At 47.7% G+C, this 20196-nt stretch overlaps 1 protein-coding gene across 1 annotated transcript in view; it reads right to left on the reverse strand.

The window, feature by feature from the left end:
• Positions 1–20196, reverse strand: part of STAT4 (signal transducer and activator of transcription 4) — an 836765-nt gene that overhangs the window by 148858 nt on the left and 667711 nt on the right. The window contains exon 19 of the mRNA XM_086955386.1: positions 12190–12284. Within this exon, the coding sequence (XP_086811512.1) occupies positions 12190–12284 (95 nt within the window). The remainder of the gene's footprint in view (positions 1–12189; positions 12285–20196) is intronic.

Here is a 20196-nt window from a genome sequence, read left to right on the forward strand (position 1 = left end):
CAGGGAGCAGGGACAGATACCAGGGATCAGGGACAGACACCAGGGACAGGAACAGACACCAGGGAGCAGGGACAGACACCGGGGAGCAGGGACAGACACCAGGGATCAGGGACAGACACCAGGGATCAGGGACAGACACCAGGGAGCAGGGACAGACACCAGGGACAGGGACAGACAACAGGGAGCAGGGACAGACAACAGGGAGCAGGGACAGACACCAGGGAGTAGGGACAGACACCAGGGCGGGAACAGACATCAGGGAGCAGGAACAGATATCAGGGAGCAGGGACAGACACCGAGGAGCAGGGACAGACACCGGGGAGCAGGGACAGACACCGGGGAGCAGGGACAGACACCGGGGACAGACACCAGGGAGCAGGGACAGACACCGGGGAGCAGGGACAGACACTGTGGAGCAGGGACAGACACCAGCGAGCAGGGACAGACACCGGGGAGCAGGGACAGACACCAGCGAGCAGGGACAGACACCGGGGAGCAGGGACAGACACAGTGGAGCAGGGACAGACATCAGAGAGCAGGGACAGACATCAGAGAGCAGGGGCAGACATCAGGGACAGACATCAGGGAGCAGGGACAGACATCAGGGAGCAGGGACAGACACCCAGGAGCAGGGACAGCCCCAGGGAGCAGGGACAGACACCAGGGAGCAGGGACAGACACCAGGGCGGGGACAGAAATCAGGGAGCAGGAACAGACACCGGGGAGCAGGGACAGACACCGGGGAGCAGGGACAGACACTGGGGAGCAGGGACAGACACCGGGGAGCAGGGACAGACACCAGGGACAGGAGCAGACACCAGGGAGCAGGGACAGACACCAGGGATCAGGGACAGACACCAGGGCGGGAACAGACATCAGGGAGCGGGAACAGACATCAGGGAGCAGGTACAGATATCAGGGAGCAGGGACAGACACCGGGGAGCAGGGACAGACACCGGGGAGCAGGGACAAACACCAGGGAGCAGGACAGACACCAGGGAGCAGGGACAGACACCAGGGAGCAGGGACAGACACCAGGGTGGGGACAGAAATCAGGGAGCAGGAACAGACACCGGGGAGCAGGGACAGACACCGGGGAGCAGGGACAAACACCAGGGAGCAGGGACAGACACCAGGGATCAGGGACAGACACCAGGGACAGGAACAGACACCAGGGAGCAGGGACAGACACCGGGGAGCAGGGACAGACACCAGGGATCAGGGACAGACACCAGGGATCAGGGACAGACACCAGGGACAGGAACAGACACCAGGGAGCAGGGACAGACACCAGGGACAGGGACAGACAACAGGGAGCAGGGACAGACAACAGGGAGCAGGGACAGACACCAGGGAGTAGGGACAGACACCAGGGAGTAGGGACAGACACCAGGGCGGGAACAGACATCAGGGAGCAGGAACAGATATCAGGGAGCAGGGACAGACACCGAGGAGCAGGGATAGACACCGGGGAGCAGGGACAGACACCGGGGAGCAGGGACAGACACCGGGGACGGACACCAGGGAGCAGGGACAGACACCGGGGAGCAGGGACAGACACTGTGGAGCAGGGACAGACACCAGCGAGCAGGGACAGACACCGGGGAGCAGGGACAGACACCAGCGAGCAGGGACAGACACCGGGGAGCAGGGACAGACACAGTGGAGCAGGGACAGACATCAGAGAGCAGGGACAGACATCAGAGAGCAGGGGCAGACATCAGGGACAGACATCAGGGAGGAGGGACGGACACCAGGGAGCAGGGACAGACACCGTGGAGCAGGGACAGACATCAGGGAGCAGGGACAGACATCAGGGAGCAGGGACAGACACCCGGGAGCAGGGACAGACACCAGGGAGCAGGGACAGACACCAGGGAGCAGGGACAGACACCAGGGCGGGGACAGAAATCAGGGAGCAGGAACAGACACCGGGGAGCAGGGACAGACACCGGGGAGCAGGGACAGACACTGGGGAGCAGGGACAGACACCGGGGAGCAGGGACAGACACCAGGGACAGGAGCAGACACCAGGGAGCAGGGACAGACACCAGGGATCAGGGACAGACACCAGGGCGGGAACAGACATCAGGGAGCGGGAACAGACATCAGGGAGCAGGTACAGATATCAGGGAGCAGGGACAGACACCGGGGAGCAGGGACAGACACCGGGGAGCAGGGACAAACACCAGGGAGCAGGACAGACACCAGGGAGCAGGGACAGACACCAGGGAGCAGGGACAGACACCAGGGTGGGGACAGAAATCAGGGAGCAGGAACAGACACCGGGGAGCAGGGACAGACACCGAGGAGCAGGGACAAACACCAGGGAGCAGGGACAGACACCAGGGATCAGGGACAGACACCAGGGACAGGAACAGACACCAGGGAGCAGGGACAGACATCGGGGAGCAGGGACAGACACCAGGGATCAGGGACAGACACCAGGGATCAGGGACAGACACCAGGGACAGGAACAGACACCAGGGAGCAGGGACAGACACCAGGGAGTAGGGACAGACACCAGGGAGTAGGGACAGACACCAGGGCGGGAACAGACATCAGGGAGCAGGAACAGATATCAGGGAGCAGGGACAGACACCGGGGAGCAGGGACAGACACCGGGGAGCAGGGACAGACACCGGGGAGCAGGGACAGACACCGGGGACGGACACCAGGGAGCAGGGACAGACACTGTGGAGCAGGGACAGACACCAGCGAGCAGGGACAGACACCGGGGAGCAGGGACAGACACCAGCGAGCAGGGACAGACACCAGGGAGCAGGGACAGACACAGTGGAGCAGGGACAGACATCAGAGAGCAGGGACAGACACCGTGGAGCAGGGACAGACATCAGGGAGCAGGGACAGACATCAGGGAGCAGGGACAGACATCAGGGAGCAGGAACAGACACCGGGGAGCAGGGACAGACACCGGGGAGCAGGGACAGACATCAGGCAGCAGGGACAGACACCATGGAGCAGGGACAGACGCAGTGGAGCAGGGACAGACACAGTGGAGCAGGGACGGACACCAGGGAGGAGGGACGGACACCAGGGAGCAGAAAGGCACCAAAAACGAGTGGGGCAGAGGGCAGAAGGGCACCAAAAACGATAGGACAGAGGGCAAGAGGGCATAAAGGCACAACAACGAATGGGACAGAGGGCAGAAGGGCACAAACAACGAGTGGGACAGAGGTCAGAAGGGCACTAAAAACGAGTGGGGCAGAGGGCAGAAGGGCACCAAAAACGATGGGACAGAGGGCATTAGGGCACAAAAAACGAGTGGGACAGAGGGCAGAAGGGCACCAAAAACGATTGGGACAGAGGGCAGGAGGGCACCAAAAAGGAGTGGGTTAGAGGGCAGGAGAGCACCAAAAATGAGTGGCATTTGGCACCGCAGACAAGCGAGGTTCGGTTCCTGGCGCACATAGCCATGGTTGCAGTGCACAGAGACCCTCCACTGCCGCACACAAAGGAAAAAAATTAGAGGGAACATTGATCACCACCCTCATCTTCTCTAGAACCAATTATTGTAATGCCCTCCTCCTCAATGCACAGGAAAAGGTTCTAAACAAGCTCCAATTGGTACAGAACGCCTCAGCTAGAATTTTATTAGGTATCCCCAAATTCAGCTCCATCACCCCTTTCATCCGCCAGCTTCATTGGCTTCCTGTCAAAAGCCGGACTAAGTTCAAGGCACTTTGTATTGTCTTCAAGGCTATTAACAACTCTGGCCCGCAGTTCCTTAAATATGCTTTCCGTCCACTTGTACCATCTAGGACACTTCGCTCAGCCTCAGCACACCTTCTTAACGTTCAACTAACAAAAAAAGCTAACTGGGGCGACAGGTGCTTTGTGATCTCCACAGCTAGACTGTGGAACTCTCTCCCCCTCATCATCAAAACCTGTCCCACCCTCCTCAGCTTCAGGAAGCAACTAAAAACCTGGCTGTTTACACACTAATGTGTACTCCACTTGTCTATCTTCTGAATCTTTAAGCGCCGAGACACCCCCGGGTAATTGCGCGCTATACAAATTGCCAAAACATAAACATAAACAGTATTTGCTGAGGAGGTGCAGTTTAAGGACTTTTTGGAAGGCAATGTCAGAGGGGTTGCAACACAATTCCTTTGGGAGGGCATTCTAGACGATCGGCGTATTTCCTGTGAAGGAGCGAGATTGATATGTATATATATATATATATATATATATATATATGAGTAGTGAGGTATTGGTAATACCACGACTGACGAACTGTTAGACACACTTATTTAGGCGATCCTCACTAAAGGCTAGCAGACTTGTTAATATAGCGTCCCACTCCGCAACTATGGGAAATGTCAGCAAACCTCGGGCTCCATAAATAGTGCTGCATGGAGCATAATGACATACTAGTGGAAAGAGTCTGAGAAGGAGTCCAGGATTTATTTATAAATGGTACACCTCTTGGACACTTTATTCAGAAGAATTTCCATCATCTGTTTAAGTTGACAATTTGATGCTAGGACTATCCTATCAAGGCACAGTGATTTTACAGGACACTTCACCTTCTAAACAAAAACTTTGTTTTGTTTCTGTGTTTACGATTTTATTGGTCATTAGATTTTATTCATAGCACTTAATGTGTTTTTAATATTTGATGCACTAAAAAGAAATGGGATTTACTTGGAAGGATTCTATATTTTAATGAGATTATGTCATTTGCTGCTGAAATTCATGGCTATTACATTTTTTATGTTGTTGTTGTATAAGCTTTATTCGAGACAATTCTCATAAAAGCACATAAAATCAAAACAGTTATACAATAATACATTATTACGGATTAAAAAGTCATTAAACATGGAGTACAGCTCATACAACATTTGCATATAAAAACCATATTAACAAATAGTGTTACATTAATCATTATTGAAAGGAATACCTTGTTACCTGCTTCCCCCCAGGGACCGTCGTCTAATTGCCCATGCCCAACCCAGGTATTTAGCTACCCCTATGACTATCGAATCCTGAGTTGTTGTACGTAGGATTCTTATAGCCACTGCGCTGTCTCGTGTCCCCAAGTTTTTACATACCGGCGAGAGCCATTTTCTCCTCGGATTTACATAAGCGTGGCATACGAAAAGAAAATGGCCTATGCTCTCCTCGGCATTTTCGCATGCTGGACATAAGTTATTGGTGGGTCTGTGCCAGCCAGATGTCAGTTTCTTGAGGGGGATAGATCCTGATCTTAACTGAAATACAAGTTTCCTGTCCATTGGTACCGTGATGTTGTCCCAGTAATTTTCCAGGGCAGGAAGAAATTTTATCTCCAGGAAGCGACCAGACATAGAGTCGGCCCTGGTGTCATTCAGCATCTTACCGCCAACCCAATCCCAGTATTGTTTTTTAAGGGCTTCTTTGCTAGGGAAGATCTCTCCCTCGGGGTTATTCCAAAGATTTGAAAACCCTAGGTTTACTAACATGGACTTCAGATGTTTTAGCCATTTTATCTTATGGAAGGTATCTTCCTTAATTATCCATTGGAAACCCTCCGCATATTGTCTTATTTCTGGAGTCGTCCAGAGGCGTCTCCAGTAAAGAACTGGGCGCAATCGGGCTCTATCTACAATGGTACGTCTACCTAACTCCAAAAACAGTGGAGTTAAGGGGGTACTCTGTGGGAGTCCTGTAATCCCTCGCATAAACTTGTTCTCTGAAGTCTGGAGAGCCGCTAGACCATCCCAGGCCCATAGCTCCGCGCCATATAATGTGGCACCCAAAACCTTCGCATCATACACTATTAATGCGGGTTTTATGGGTTTTGTTTTGGATTTGCGGTGTTCCCCCCTTAAAGCACCAGAAAGCTGCTGGTGCTTTAAGACCACTTTATCCACATGATGCGTCCAGCCAATGCCCTCTGCGATCTGTACACCCAGGTACGTAAATTCTTTGACAATGTCTAACCTACTGCAGTTTAAGGTTACCTTGGGGTAATTCCTGCGTCCGGGGGAAAAAGCCATTAGTTTTGTTTTTCCCACATTTACCTCTAGCCCATGCTCAGTGCAAAAAGCATCAAAAATGTTTAATGCACGTTGCAGCCCCATGGGGGTCTTAGACAAGATAAGAGTGTCGTCAGCGAACATCAGGATCGGAACCCTGGTGTCCGCTAACGATGGGGCATCAACACTAGCCTTCAACATCCTCTCGACGATTCCATTAATAAATAACGAGAAAAGTAAAGGGGCCATGGAACAGCCCTGTCGGACACCCCTTTCCACTGGGAAGTCCTCTGTTGTCTCCCCACTTCCACCCCACTGAACTCTAGCGAAGTTGGATTCGTGCAGTCGCATAATTAATGTCAACAGATCAGCAGGGATCCCCAACTTTTGCAAAACCAACCATAACTTAAACCGGGGGACTAGGTCGAACGCCGCCCGCAGGTCGACGAACGCGACGTACAGGCAGCCCCTTCCCAGTACAACGGTCTTCCACCATAATATGGTAAAGCGGAAGAACTGGTCGATGGTACTGGTTGCTCGCCTGAATCCCGCTTGGTATGGAGAAAGGGCGTTGTTGTCCTCAACCCAGTCCATAAGCTGGTTTGTTACCATTCTCCCATCTACTTTCTGTATGGTGGCTATTAAGCTTATGGGCCTATAGTTTGCAGGCAGTGAACGATCTCCCTTCTTGTGGATGGGGATAATGGTTGCGCCTTTCCAGAGGTCTGGGACCACTTCCCCCTTGGCTAGGGCATTCGCTACAAGGAGGGTATATCTCGCCCATCTGGTCGTATCGTGTTTAAAAATATCAGGTGGAATGCCATCTGGACCTGGCGCCCTCCCACATTTCGCGGAACCAATGGCAATTTCCGCTTCTCTAAGGGAGAACAAATCGTCGGTTGCATAAACCGGTGTTATACTATCAGCTGCCACAGGATGGTTAACTTCCGCGTACTGAGGTCTGAAGTAATCAACCCAAGCTTCCACTGCTACATTGTTGTCTGGCTTCGCAGGACCGGCTCCACTACCCCACTTGATGATTTTCCAGAATGCCCTGGAGTCTTTACTATCAGAGGCCTCTTTTAGTTCGGCCCAGTGGCCTTCATCCCAATTCTTTTTTGCACGATAGATGGCCATCTTGTACAGTTCCCTATTCTTTATCACAGCGGCGCGGTCCCTATTCCTTATGGCTTGTCCCAGGGCTAATCGTGCTGATCTACAGTGACTATCAAACCACCTTCCCACTTCTTTGGATTTCGTCCCTTTCCTTTTTTTAATGAAAAAGCATGGTCTCAGAAGGGAGAATAACTTATTGTGGATTTCGGTGATTCCACTATCCCCTGGAACCACTGGAACCGCTGTTTCCATCGCGGAAATTGCACAATCAACAGAATTATTGATGTAAGTCATAGTGGCCTCGTTTGCCAGTACCTTGGGCCATTTTAACCTGCGTTCATCGTTACTCATAACAGGGGTTTCATCGTATATCACTAGAGGGTTACCCACACCAGTATTCCACCACCTATGAGTCACACAGAGGGGGCTGTGGTCACTTTCAACCCGGGGCCTAACTGTCATATCAACAACCCCTTTCCACAGTTGGAGACTGCACAAAATGTAATCGATTCGGCTCCTGTTGATGCCATTGTCAAAAGTGTAGCTGCCCTCCTTGTCCCCAGGTGTCCTCCCATTCAGTGCTCTTAAGCCATGTTCCATACAAATTCCATTCAGTAATAAGATCTCTTTTGTCCATCTCTTTACAGGTTTTAGGCATAGAGGTGGTACTCCCCAGAGATTGTCCTCTTCGCTCTCCAAGAGGTCATTTGTACAGTCCAGAGGTTCAAAAGTCCTGTTGAGGTCCCCTACAATTATCGTTACACTTTCCTGGGACTTGGTCTCAATGGCAGTAGACAACAGCTCAATGGTGGGTAAATTGGTTACGTTGCTACCTCTCACGTAGACATTGTACAAATCTATTAGTTGACCCTTTGCTACGGAGATTCTTAATGATTGCAAATCACAATTTCCCAGGTCCAACATTTTGATGTTGACCTGCAGGTCCTGTCTAACCCAAACAGTTAAGCCTCCCTTGGGCCGCCCTCTTCCCCCTTTTGACGCTGGTATACAATAGTTCAAATAACCAAGACAGAAAAGGGGATCACAAGCCCAGGTTTCTTGGAAGCAACAGATGTCATACCCACTTATAAAGTCCACCCAGGATTGGGAATCCAATTTACTTGCCAGCCCAGCAACATTCCAAGATAAAAGCGTACCAATGCTAGCATCTAGACCATCTCGGGTGTTAATCAATGGAAACACTTGGACTAACATAGGGCTTTCAGTAGAGTTAGTCTGCCTTTCTTGGTCATCTATTGGATCCACTGTCGTATTGGCTGTAGCTGGGTATGTTATCTTGGCATTTGTATTTAGGGTTCCCAGTCTAAAACCACCTTCTTCAACCAAACCCCCCGTCTCGATGTTGTTGACCAATAAGTTTGTAACAATTGTATTACCATGAACATCACATTGCCCTTTTGGCTCGTTAGTATTCCCTCCTATACTGTCCGTACTGGTTTGTCAATATCCCCGTCCCGGCTCCTGCCATCCTACATGAGAGTTGTAATGTGTGTAAGTGGTATGGTTATGACCAACAGGAGGAGGTGGTAAGGGATTGACTGGCCATGATACAGTAGGGGGAATAAGGGGTTCATTGAGTAAACTAGTCGTTACACTAGTCGGTCTGGGATAAAAGAAGGTAAGGTCTACAATTCCGATACCTCCCTTGTTTGTTCCCCATCCCTGCCTTGTTATCCATCCCGCCACCCTTGGGTCTTGAAAATTAACCACTATGCAATCCCCACCCAAGGTTTTCGATGTATATCCCATCCAATCTATTCTCCTTACCCCTATGATTAGCCCGTCGATGTCACCAGGCAGAGGACGGTTTTCCTTTAGCCAGTGCATGATCTTGTTTTTGAGCATCTGGAAAGTCTCTCTCTGTCCTGGGGGTAATGGTGGTACGTTAATAAGAACTGCTACATAGGGAAAGGAGTCTGGGGTGAGATTAATTGGTGGTTTTCTGTGGGGTGGCTTTGCCACGGGCGGTGGGATAGATTTGGAAACTTGGGGGACATATTGGGGGATAGGCTTCGGCGCCTGTTGTTTGTTATTTATTTGGGACGGTATCGAAGTTTTACCTACCAACAGACCTGCATTAGCCCTATTCCCTCCCACCAGAATATTCTGAGCTTTCTGCATGCTATTAGTTACGTTTGCGGTGGTTGGTACTATTCCCCCTTGGTGACGCGCTGTAGCCTCAGCACTCGTTGCGATTGATGGATTTTGTATCGGGGGGATTGTGGGCTGTGTAGGGTGTATTATGGTCGACTGAGGTAAATCAGGGCCAACGTTTGCTCTCTCAGTTCTGTCTGAGGATTTTATAATGGCTTTAGCTGTAGGTTTGCTCTGTTTGGGAGGTAAAGGAGAGCTATTTCGGGGGTTTCTTCCCTTATCCTGAATAACAGGGTTGTTTAGGACCTGGGAGTTTGTGTTTACTTCCACCCTATTCGCTTTAATCAGTGATTTTGTGGAATAAAAATTGTCTAAGGTAGTCTGTTCAAAATGGTTTAGCCTATCTACAAGCTTTGCAATTCTATCCTCTATAGGGGTGAGTAGTGATCTAAACAATTTTTCCAGTTCAGGGAGAACATTTACAAGTGATTGCTCCTTATCTTTACATTGTACAGTGGAGTCGATACAAGAATTATCATCTCCGTCCTGGCTGTTCAAGGAGACAGGATTAGTAGGTGTAACACTTTCTGTACTTTGAGTTTCGTTAGTAACTACCTCTCCTGCGTTCACGAGTTTATGTAACTTCCTGGGTTTTTGAGGGGGTTTGACCACCCTTTTACATTTTCTTACAGATGCTGGTCGTTTCCGTTTGGACCCGATTTTGGGTTGGGCCGATGTGACCTGGGCACCAGAATCAGTGAGCGGTGCTGGTAGGATTTTGCCGCCACAAGGATTATTTAGTTCTGTCACAACATCCTTGTTTGGTTTTTGGGCCTGGACCTCAAAATGGTCGTTTGCAACTGGCAGGTTCACTGATGACAGAGGAGTTACCAGAGTGGGGTAAGCTAGATTTGAAAACTTATCCGTTGAATTCTTAAGTATTTCGATTGACAGCCTACGCTCTGCGCGCTTCTCTGCCAGGGTCAACTCTTTGTCAATTACCAGTGAACGATTAAAGAAAAATTTATCTAAGGGGCCAATTGCCAGTGGACCAGACTCTACAGGAGGAGTTATTAGATGGCTATTTACAGAGTTTGTTGATGTGGACGTTGCCATGTTAAACACTAAACAAATCCAACTTTTCTAAGCCACTTACTGGAGGTGATACTATATATCACTGGTAAGGGGGGTGGCCCAGCCCGGCCTCCTTCGGCCCCGGACGGTCCCGCCCTTCTCCCGGGCTTCTCCCGCGCGCTCTCCCGCGCTGCGGGAGTACTAGTGGCTTAATAAGGAGTATGAACACAATAGGTGGAAGGGGTAGGAGGGGTCGGGGAGAGCGGCCCAGGTGTAGCTGATCAGGGCTGGCGGGTGCTCCTGGGAAATGCAGTCCCAAAGGAGCTCACGCACTCGCTCGCAGCCCCGTGCAAGTACTTCCCTCGGTGTCCCCTTCAAGGCGCTGCGGTCAACACTCCTCACGCAGCGGGACCCGCGGAGCGGGTTCCGCAAGAAGTAGGCTGGCAGCAGGCGATTCCAAACAGGCAGAAACAAAAGCAGCAAGGCGTCCCACTCGCCGTCTCAGCGGGAACAGATGATAAGGGCTCGGTGGAAGGGTAGGAGGGGTCGGGGAGAGCGGCCCAGGTGTAGCTGATCAGGGCTGGCGGGTGCTCCTGGGAAATGCAGTCCCAAAGGAGCTCACGCACTCGCTCGCAGCCCCGTGCAAGTACTTCCCTCGGTGTCCCCTTCAAGGCGCTGCGGTCAACACTCCTCACGCAGCGGGACCCGCGGAGCGGGTTCCGCAAGAAGTAGGCTGGCAGCAGGCGATTCCAAACAGGCAGAAACAAAAGCAGCAAGGCGTCCCACTCGCCGTCTCAGCGGGAACAGATGATAAGGGCTCGGTGGAAGGGTAGGAGGGGTCGGGGAGAGCGGCCCAGGTGTAGCTGATCAGGGCTGGCGGGTGCTCCTGGGAAATGCAGTCCCAAAGGAGCTCACGCACTCGCTCGCAGCCCCGTGCAAGTACTTCCCTCGGTGTCCCCTTCAAGGCGCTGCGGTCAACACTCCTCACGCAGCGGGACCCGCGGAGCGGGTTCCGCAAGAAGTAGGCTGGCAGCAGGCGATTCCAAACAGGCAGAAACAAAAGCAGCAAGGCGTCCCACTCGCCGTCTCAGCGGGAACAGATGATAAGGGCTCGGAAACAAAAGCAGCAAGGCGTCCCTTTTTTATGGATACATTAATCCACAATAAACTTAAACTGAAGAATTGTGCTACATAGCTAGCTCTGAAGTGCCATCTTTAAATATGCGCATTATCCTCTTAAAATGCTTGTTGCTACAGGTGTTTTGTTTTCGTAAGTTTATGGTGCAGAGCTACTCCCATCAAGTCATAATAAAAACAAAGATGTCGCTCGCCGTCTTTTATTTTGTGTTTCTTTCCTATCGTCAGACCCCCTTATATTTCGTTGGAGAGCTGCCAATTTTAGTGTCAAAACACGCAGCGTTAATGTGCATCACAAAACTGACATTTTCTTTTTATAACTTCAAAAAAAACAGGCGCTGGTATGCATCATAAATTTTACATTTTCAATTGCTAACTTTATAACAACGGAGTGCATTCAATACAATTCTACCACGCTTCGCAAAATTGACATTTTTTTTTTTACCATTATTTCATATTACCTGAAAGTGGCCGTTTCAGTTTCAATATATAGCGCTATTATGCATAAAATAACATTTGTATTTATGACTTGAGAGGAGCAGATATCTGAGCAGACTCTTGAAGTCTGATACGTGCTTTAATCCTGTAGGTGGCGTTCCATACACATATGACAATCGAAATTACTGTGCATGTCGTGTGTGGCAACCTCAATACGTAAAGTAAAAAGATAGAATGAAAGGACAATATAATTATATTGGTCTGGGTAGGAAAATACATACTCTGAAAGAGTATGTGAACAGTACATATCAGTATTTTTTTCACTCACCCATCAATCCAGAGAGGAAGAAGGTGCTTCTTAATGAGCTCTAGAATTGCTTCCAGCCACGTCCAAAAAGAAAAGCTCTTCCCAGGCAAATGCTCCTGTTAATAGCACCAAAAACAAACAACTGTCGTTAAAGAATTACCGTGCCGTTTTCACCGTTGTGTGACAAGTATGATCGCCGATGTCACCTTACAGGAGATAAGGCAGCACTGATTTCTAATGAAAGAGAGATTCATTAGCGCTTAGATACCCCTGGGTGATATAGCGCTCTACAAGGTTATAATAACATAACATAACAAATCAGATGGAAAAGTTATTACACACCTGACATTTCCCATTATCCCAAAGACATTGATGCATTTATTTGTATTATTGTATTTGTGAAGATCTTGACCAGACATGCTATGGGGGGGATGTTAGTAGGACAATACTGGGCTTAGCATGCAGATCATATTGGACGATGATAGAATACAAACTTCAGGCTGAAGCTCTCAGCTTTGCCATTGCTGATGCTCTTGGTGAACTACCCACTAGTGAATTTAAATATGAGGAAAATGTAGTGTTGTGAGACTATGTGCGCTAGCAATCACATAACTTCCTGGGAGATGTTAAGGTGTGATTATTAACGGTTACGACATAATTAGAGGACAGTGTGTGGTCGTATACTCAGGAATAATGACATCTGTTAGCGAGCTCCATGTGTAGCATGTTCATTTTCATGCTCCCGGGCTGGAGAGGACGCTGCAACTGACAATGAGGGTGGGATATGTGCTCCGTAGAACAGAGACTGCTCTCCTTGAGAGTTTGCAACAATACAGGAAACTGCTGGTGCATGCCACATGTCCTGAAATCAATGAAAAGCAGTTCGAGTTGGCTGTGTGGCGTTAAAGTCCCGCTTCAGCCTAGATTCGGCCATTTACGAAAGTCAAGGCCCTACAAAGGAGCATCTTCGAAAACCTCCCAAAAACCCACTGGTAAGGCCAAAAGAAGAGATAATGCAGCTCATATCACAGAGTCATCATCGATACAAAGCAAAACACTAAAGGCAGTGACAACCAGGTACGATGCAAAAAGCTAAAAGCAACAATGATCAAGTGCGAAAAATTGAACCGTTACCCACATCAAGATATAAGATGACAATCTCTGACCTCAGATCGGGCGTGATGACCCAAATGCGAGTACAAGGCCAGTTCCTTGCAGAAGTTACAGGTCTAGGTGAACAGCGGCAGTCATTTGAACAGCATATGCTCTCAACACTGGTAAGAAGGAGGGTGAAGTAGGATTCCGCTGTGTTTCTGAAATCACCACCAACCTTTGACCCCTCCAATAAGCAGAATATTGATGCTAGGTGGACTGATTGGATTGAGACGTTAGATGATTTCAAAGATGCCCTAAAAGAAGACGATAAAAAAAATCATGAAATATTTAAAGAATCTTGTTGGTGATGGAGTAAAAGAAGTGCTGAAGAAAATCTTGCAGACTGATGCAATATCGTACTGTCAGATCAAAGAAGTATTGGGTAATTAGTGCACTCCGTTGCTGAATGTTGACTATGAAAGGTAAATTTTCAGTTAAGCGAGACAGGAAGCTGGTGAAATGATGGATGAATTTGTTGAAAGACTGTATGTGCTTATCAAACACTGTAGGGTTAGGGAATTTAATGATGGAGAAGCCACACCTCAGAGTCATAGATGGTTGTCTTTCAGACTCTTTCAGAGCACGCATGTTGACAGAGATGCTCAGTTTAGAGAAAGTACTAATGTCTGCAAGGGCCAATGAAAGAGCAGATCAACAAGCTGTTGACATGGAAGCTGGAATAGTGAAAAATGAATTAGTGTTGGTCATGAAAAACAAGCACGATAAATGCAAGTTGAAGTCTCCATAGAAGAAAAAGTTGTGTTTCCGATATGGTTTTTAATTTCCCCATAAGACAGAAAGGCAAAGATTGGGGGTAAGAAAGCCACTTCATAATGGTTTGCAAAGTGAAATAGAAACCAAATGCATCACAGCGAGAAGAGAAAATGAATGTCAGAAGGTTCCAGAAGCATTCTCGCCATGCCTACAAAGCCAACAAGCAACATCAGTTACAATAAGTAGAAACTAGACAAAGTCGACCGCAAAGTCTTTTCAATGTCATTATTAAGGGCAAGTGAAGAAGATGGATGTGCGATGATGATATTGACCAAGGAACAACAGGCACATGTTGGTACCCCGGGGGCTATCTTGCAAACCCGCTGCGCCACCCGTTTCCTCTTCACCAGCTGTGGTGCGGCCGCAGTGCCCCTCCCTCCTCTTCGGGGCACTGCAGTACAGAATTGCGGCCTGCTGTGGCCATTTCAGGGGAGTCTTGGAAAGCACCCGCAATGCCTGTTGGTTTTCGGACATGCTGCATACTTGCACAGCTGCCCATCTCAGTCCCGAGGCACCTTGGGACATTACACTCACCTGGTGTGGGCGTCTCATGATCCCCCTTCCTTGGGGGCCATATGATAACACTTCACTCCTTTCCCTATCCCAGATGGCTACACCTTTCCTTCCTGTTTTGTCACTTCCTGTACCTGTATGTAATTTCCAGTTTTTTCTGTATATAAGGGATCAGAACCTTTCCTTCCTTGCGTTGCAACACTTCTTGTGCCTGCTAGTTTATCCTTGCTCCTGTTGGTCCTGTGGCTCCTCTTTTGGTGATTCCTTCCTTCCGTTGGTGCTTTATCTGTTCCAGCTTGTCTTCCAGTCTTCTGGTTCTTTTTTGGGCTCCTGGTTTTCCAGTGTTTTCTGGCTCTTTGTCTTCTCCTTCATTCCTGGAGTCTCATCATCAACATCAGAGTTTTTGTCCCTTCGGGGTTTTTCCTCTTGGGACTCTTTCTGGAGGGCACTGGCTGTTTAGGCTTTCATTGTCAGCAGCACCGTGGCTACCGGAAGGGGTCACCCTCATCTCACCAAATCCGGACTTACAAAAACCGAAGCTGGGAACCGTCCCAACGCCTCGAGACTTGTAAGAAAGACCCTAAACCCGACACATGTAGGTATGGCTGTCTGCAAGGAAGTATATATCAAATCAGGAGGGAGAGAGAAGGAATTGTGATCCATTCAGCTTCCTTACATAAAAATTAGTTATTGCAGAGGTGATCACTACTGCAATAACCATTGGTTTACCTCCGAATGGAGGAAGCATACAAAACAAACCCAATGATTATGCTGTCACATTACTAAGGGTATAGATAAGGGGGTTTACCCAAACATAGTCACTGGGACCTGGGTTCAATAAGTACTGAGAGGGAGGGGTCCCAGCGTTAGTGAGATATAATGTAAATAATCGAAACAATCAATTACACAAACAATAAATGAATCCACATTGTTTTATTCACAATGGGACTAGGTATACTGAATATACAGATGAACAAATCAATAATTTCAATTGGTTGTACAGTGCCCCAGGGGTAAAATAGGGGGGAGAGGTGGTGGTAGGTGATCTGGTGAGGATAAGGTGATGGAAAGGAATACGTGACAGTAAAATCAATCAATTAGAAACACTGTATTAATGAATCATATACAGTACAGTGGACCAATAGTTCAAAACATTAAATCAGGGGATCATACTTCACATAGAACAATGAATGAAACAAATAGTGGCGTGAAGTTGATGGTCAGATAGGTAGTTGTCGACGTTTCGACCCTCTAAATATTGCAGGGATTAGTTGTGCCCTTGCTGTGGGGTCTTCATCAGGACAGAAATGGGGGGCAAGTAACCTAATTCAGTGTATAAAATATAGAATTAAGTTTCAGGATAGTGGGACATGCCTCATATTTACTAAAACCATATGAGCACACATAATTAAGCAAATTAAACCAGTACAGTTGATAAATCATATGACGAGTAGGTGAATATAGACATGGTAACCTGGACTGTTGGGTGTCTGATGAACTTAAAAATTAGAAATATAAAGAGGGGTTCTAGGCGAGGTAACATTATATCCAAAGGTGGAGCTGAACCCATTTGAGAGAGTAAAAATCACAATTGTTAGAAAGAGCGTTAGGAGCCGAAATGCGGCCCGGGTGGTGGGGTGACTATGGCGTTCTCGATACCGAGATAATGAAAGGTGGAAGTGGTTTACCTTGATTCGTGGTTTACAGAATGAGGTCAAGAGCCACCATCATATTAGATCCCTTTTGCGAGTACGTGTCTGTAATAGAACACGTAAAATGAGACCCAAGAACAATCGGAAAGCGGTGGCAGCACAGTTAGTATTGAGAATAGAGCTGACTTACCACGTGGTAAAAATAAATGTTGCCACGGGTTGCAGTGAATGGTTTTGTTGGTTCCTGTGGATTATAAGGAGAGCCAGTCACTCTCAGTCAATTTAAAAAGAGGAGACAAATCGCATTGCAGAAACAAAAGGCCGACGGCTTACCCGAATTGGTGGGGAGACGCACCTGGAACCGGCGATTATTCTAAGTCCGGGGTGTCTGTTAGATAAATTACGAGGGTGTTATTTAAGTGGCCGTAACAGCCCGTGGATAAACAGTAACCTTTGCATGGAAAGGTTGACCGATATCAGAGACTTACTTGAATTTGCTGACTGAATCGGACCGAGGACGCCACTCCAACTCGCGATGGCGAGCCGCGGTTCCTGTTTGTATAATCACTATGGGAACCGTACCACGTGGTAGAGGGTAGGCGTGTGGAGCTAAAGGAAAGACTCAGGTTGTGTTCGATGTTGAACTTGAGATGTTTTCAGATATTATGGTCCGCAATTAGTATTTACTAACAATGGTAATTGTTTGCAGGATTCAATATTGGCATACTCAAAATGCACTGCATACATATATAAATCAGTCAACACAAAACAGAAGCCCAGTGAATGTTGGACTTATACACACAATAAATAATAATTATGACATAAATACAGCGTTAACTGTTCAGGTGTGTTTGCCCTAGTAGGGGTATACCAGACATAATTAGTGACCCGAATTCTGGTAATGTACGATGTACCAGGTACAATTGGTATCTTGCTGTATAGGTGGCGTACCTCCAACAATGGGGTAAAGGCCATTCCAGATAGAGAAAGTATCTTAGGGTTACATTGTCACAATTGATATGGCGTACCTCTCACATGAGGGTAAAGGCCAATTCTGTTAATGGTAATATATATTCATGATGTTAATGATGTTGGGCATAGTCATAACTAATATAGCGTACCTAAGGTATAAGCCAGTTGACCCATAATGCATATTATGTGTTGGATGCAGGGGGGAACAAAATCAAGGTAACGTTGCCAGTTGTGAAAAAGAGCTGTCATGCTCATTCAGGCCAGTTTCAATAGAGTCAAAGAAGTACATCCACTTCAATTCACGCGTATTTAAAATACATGTGATGTCGCCACCTCGTGGGCCTAGAACGGCTTTCTCTATTACCACCCATCTGAGGCTATCCGGGGGGTGTCCCGCAACCTTAAAATGATCTAGTAGGGGTGCCCCCTGTACCTCGCATTTAATCCTACTCATGTGCTGTAGAATTCTAGCCTTGACCTTTTGTTGTGTTTGCCCAATATAGATCTTTTGACACGGGCATGTTATTGCGTAGATAACATTAGAAGAGTTGCGATTGCTGTGTGTTTTAGCATGATTTTGTATTGACGATGTTGGAATTCCTTAGTCTGGATAGCAGTGTCACAGGCCTTACAATGGCCGCATCTAGAATGACCGACCACTGGAGGTAAATCCCACAATGAGGTGATAGTGGGCTCATCAGGTGTTGGTAGGAGTGACCGTACTACAAAGCTCTTAATGCTTTTAGCTTTCTTAAAAGCGTGTAGGGGAGTTTCAGACTGGTCGATATCATCCGATATAAGTTGCCAATGCTGGTTGATTATGCGCTTGATCTTGTTGCTTTTAGTGTTGAAGGTAGTTACACAGACAATCCTTTTTTCCGGTTGATCACTTTTATCTTTGGCCAAGAGTAGCCAAGAGTAGTTCCTCTCTTGGGTAGAACCAGGCGCGTTTGCGTGATTTCTTCACCAAACGTCTCGGATATCCTCGTTGCTGCAATCGGTTTGCAAGGTCCTCTGATTGTGTAAAGTAATGTTCTTTGCTGGAGCAATTCCTACGGATACGTAGGAATTGCCCAAAAGGCAAATTGTCACGGAGGGCCCGTGGGTGGTGACTGTTGTATTGCAACAGCGAGTTTCTTTCAGCTGGTTTGCAGTACAATGTGGTAAGTAGTATCCCTGATTCCTCATAAATGGTGATATCTAGAAAGTTGATGGTATGGTTGTCCGATTGAATCGTAAATTTCAAATATGCAGATTGATGATTTAGCCATGTGAAGAAAGAGGATAATTCCTCTTGATTACCATTCCAAATTTGGAGAATGTCATCAATGTATCGCATCCAGAGACCCAATTGGTCTCTGAATGGATTGACTTGATTAAGGACAGTGGGCCAGATGTAGGTCGGTCGGTAACGGCCGAAAATCGGTATTTTCGGCCGTTACGGACCGGTAAACAAGATTTGGGATGTAGGGGCACATTTTTACAGAATCGGTAACTTTACCGAATCGGTAAAGTTACGATTCTGTAAAATACCGAATCGGTATTTTACCGATTTGGTAAATCTCTGATGTAGGTGGGACTCTTCTGAGTCCCAAAGGCCCTACAAAATCGGTATTTTACCACACAATCCTGTTGTGTGGTAAAATACCGATTTCAGGTGTGCATGCACATGTGTGCATGCACACCTAGCCATGTGACAGACAGACATGCCCTTAGGGCATGTCTGTGTGCCACATTGCGCACATGCCTATTTGTGGGGTGCCAGAGGGTGTCAAAGTGACACCCCCTGCACCCTTGCAAAAATCGGTATTTATCGATTCTGTAAATACAGAATCGGTATTTCCCATTGATTCCTATGGGCTTTGAAGCCCATAGGAATCAATGGGAAATACTGATTCTGTATTTACATAATCGGTAAATACCGAATGTGACAGATTCGGTATTTACACATCTGGAAATACCTACATGTCAACCACATTGATTTACCGATTTTCAATTACCGAAACGGTAAAATTCGGTAATTGAAAATCGATAAATCAATGTTACCTACATCGGGCCCTGTGTCTTCCTCGAAGGCCGCCATGTAAAGTATTGCCACATCCGGGGCAAAGGGAGCCCCCATGGCTACTCCTGATGTCTGGAGGTAGAATTTGTTTTTGAACAGGAAGAAGTTCTTGGTCATGGCTATTCTTAATAGTTCCACAATGAATTCAGATGGTACTTGTACCGGGGCAGGTCGTCATTGTAAACATCGTGATATCACCGTGAGAGCTTCTTGTTGAGGGATGCATGTATATAATGATACCACATCACATGTTGCTAGTCTTTGATGTTGATGGTCAAAAGATACATTTTGGATGATGTTAATCGTATGCATGGTATCCCGTAAATAGGACTGAGTGGATTCAGCCAAGGGTTTGAGGAAAAAATCAATATATTTCCCAAGCGGCTCAAGGATGGAGCCGCATCCGGATACGATAGGGCGACCTGGTGGATTAACCATACTTTTGTATTTTGGGTATGGTATAAATTGTCGCCAATCGAGGGTTTCTCTGATTGAGGTAGTGGAACTCATTCTCAGAAAAGAAACCTTGGTCCAGGCCAGCTTGGGTTAACTGCAAAATTTCTTGGGCAATGGCTTTCGATGGATCAGAACGCAGCAGTTGGTAGCTAGTGGCATCACTCAATTGTCGGAGGATTTCAGATTCATAGGCGGATGTATCTTGGACAACAATTGCCCCACCCTTGTCCGCGGGTTTAATCACGACTTGGGTGTTGAGGGCTAGTGATTGTAATGCTGCCTTTTCCAATTCGCTTGTATTGTACTTGGTGTAAGATTTGGCATGTAAGAGTTCTTGCACATCTCTCCACACCACCGCCTCATAGGCTAGGATTTTATGAGACATTGTACTAGCATAGGGGACAAAGGTCGAAGGTATTCTCAATCCTGTTATTGATGACA

The sequence above is a fragment of the Lissotriton vulgaris genome, chromosome 2_1 (genome assembly GCF_964263255.1).
Source record: "Lissotriton vulgaris chromosome 2_1, aLisVul1.2, whole genome shotgun sequence".
NCBI classification, from domain to species: Eukaryota; Metazoa; Chordata; class Amphibia; order Caudata; family Salamandridae; genus Lissotriton; species Lissotriton vulgaris.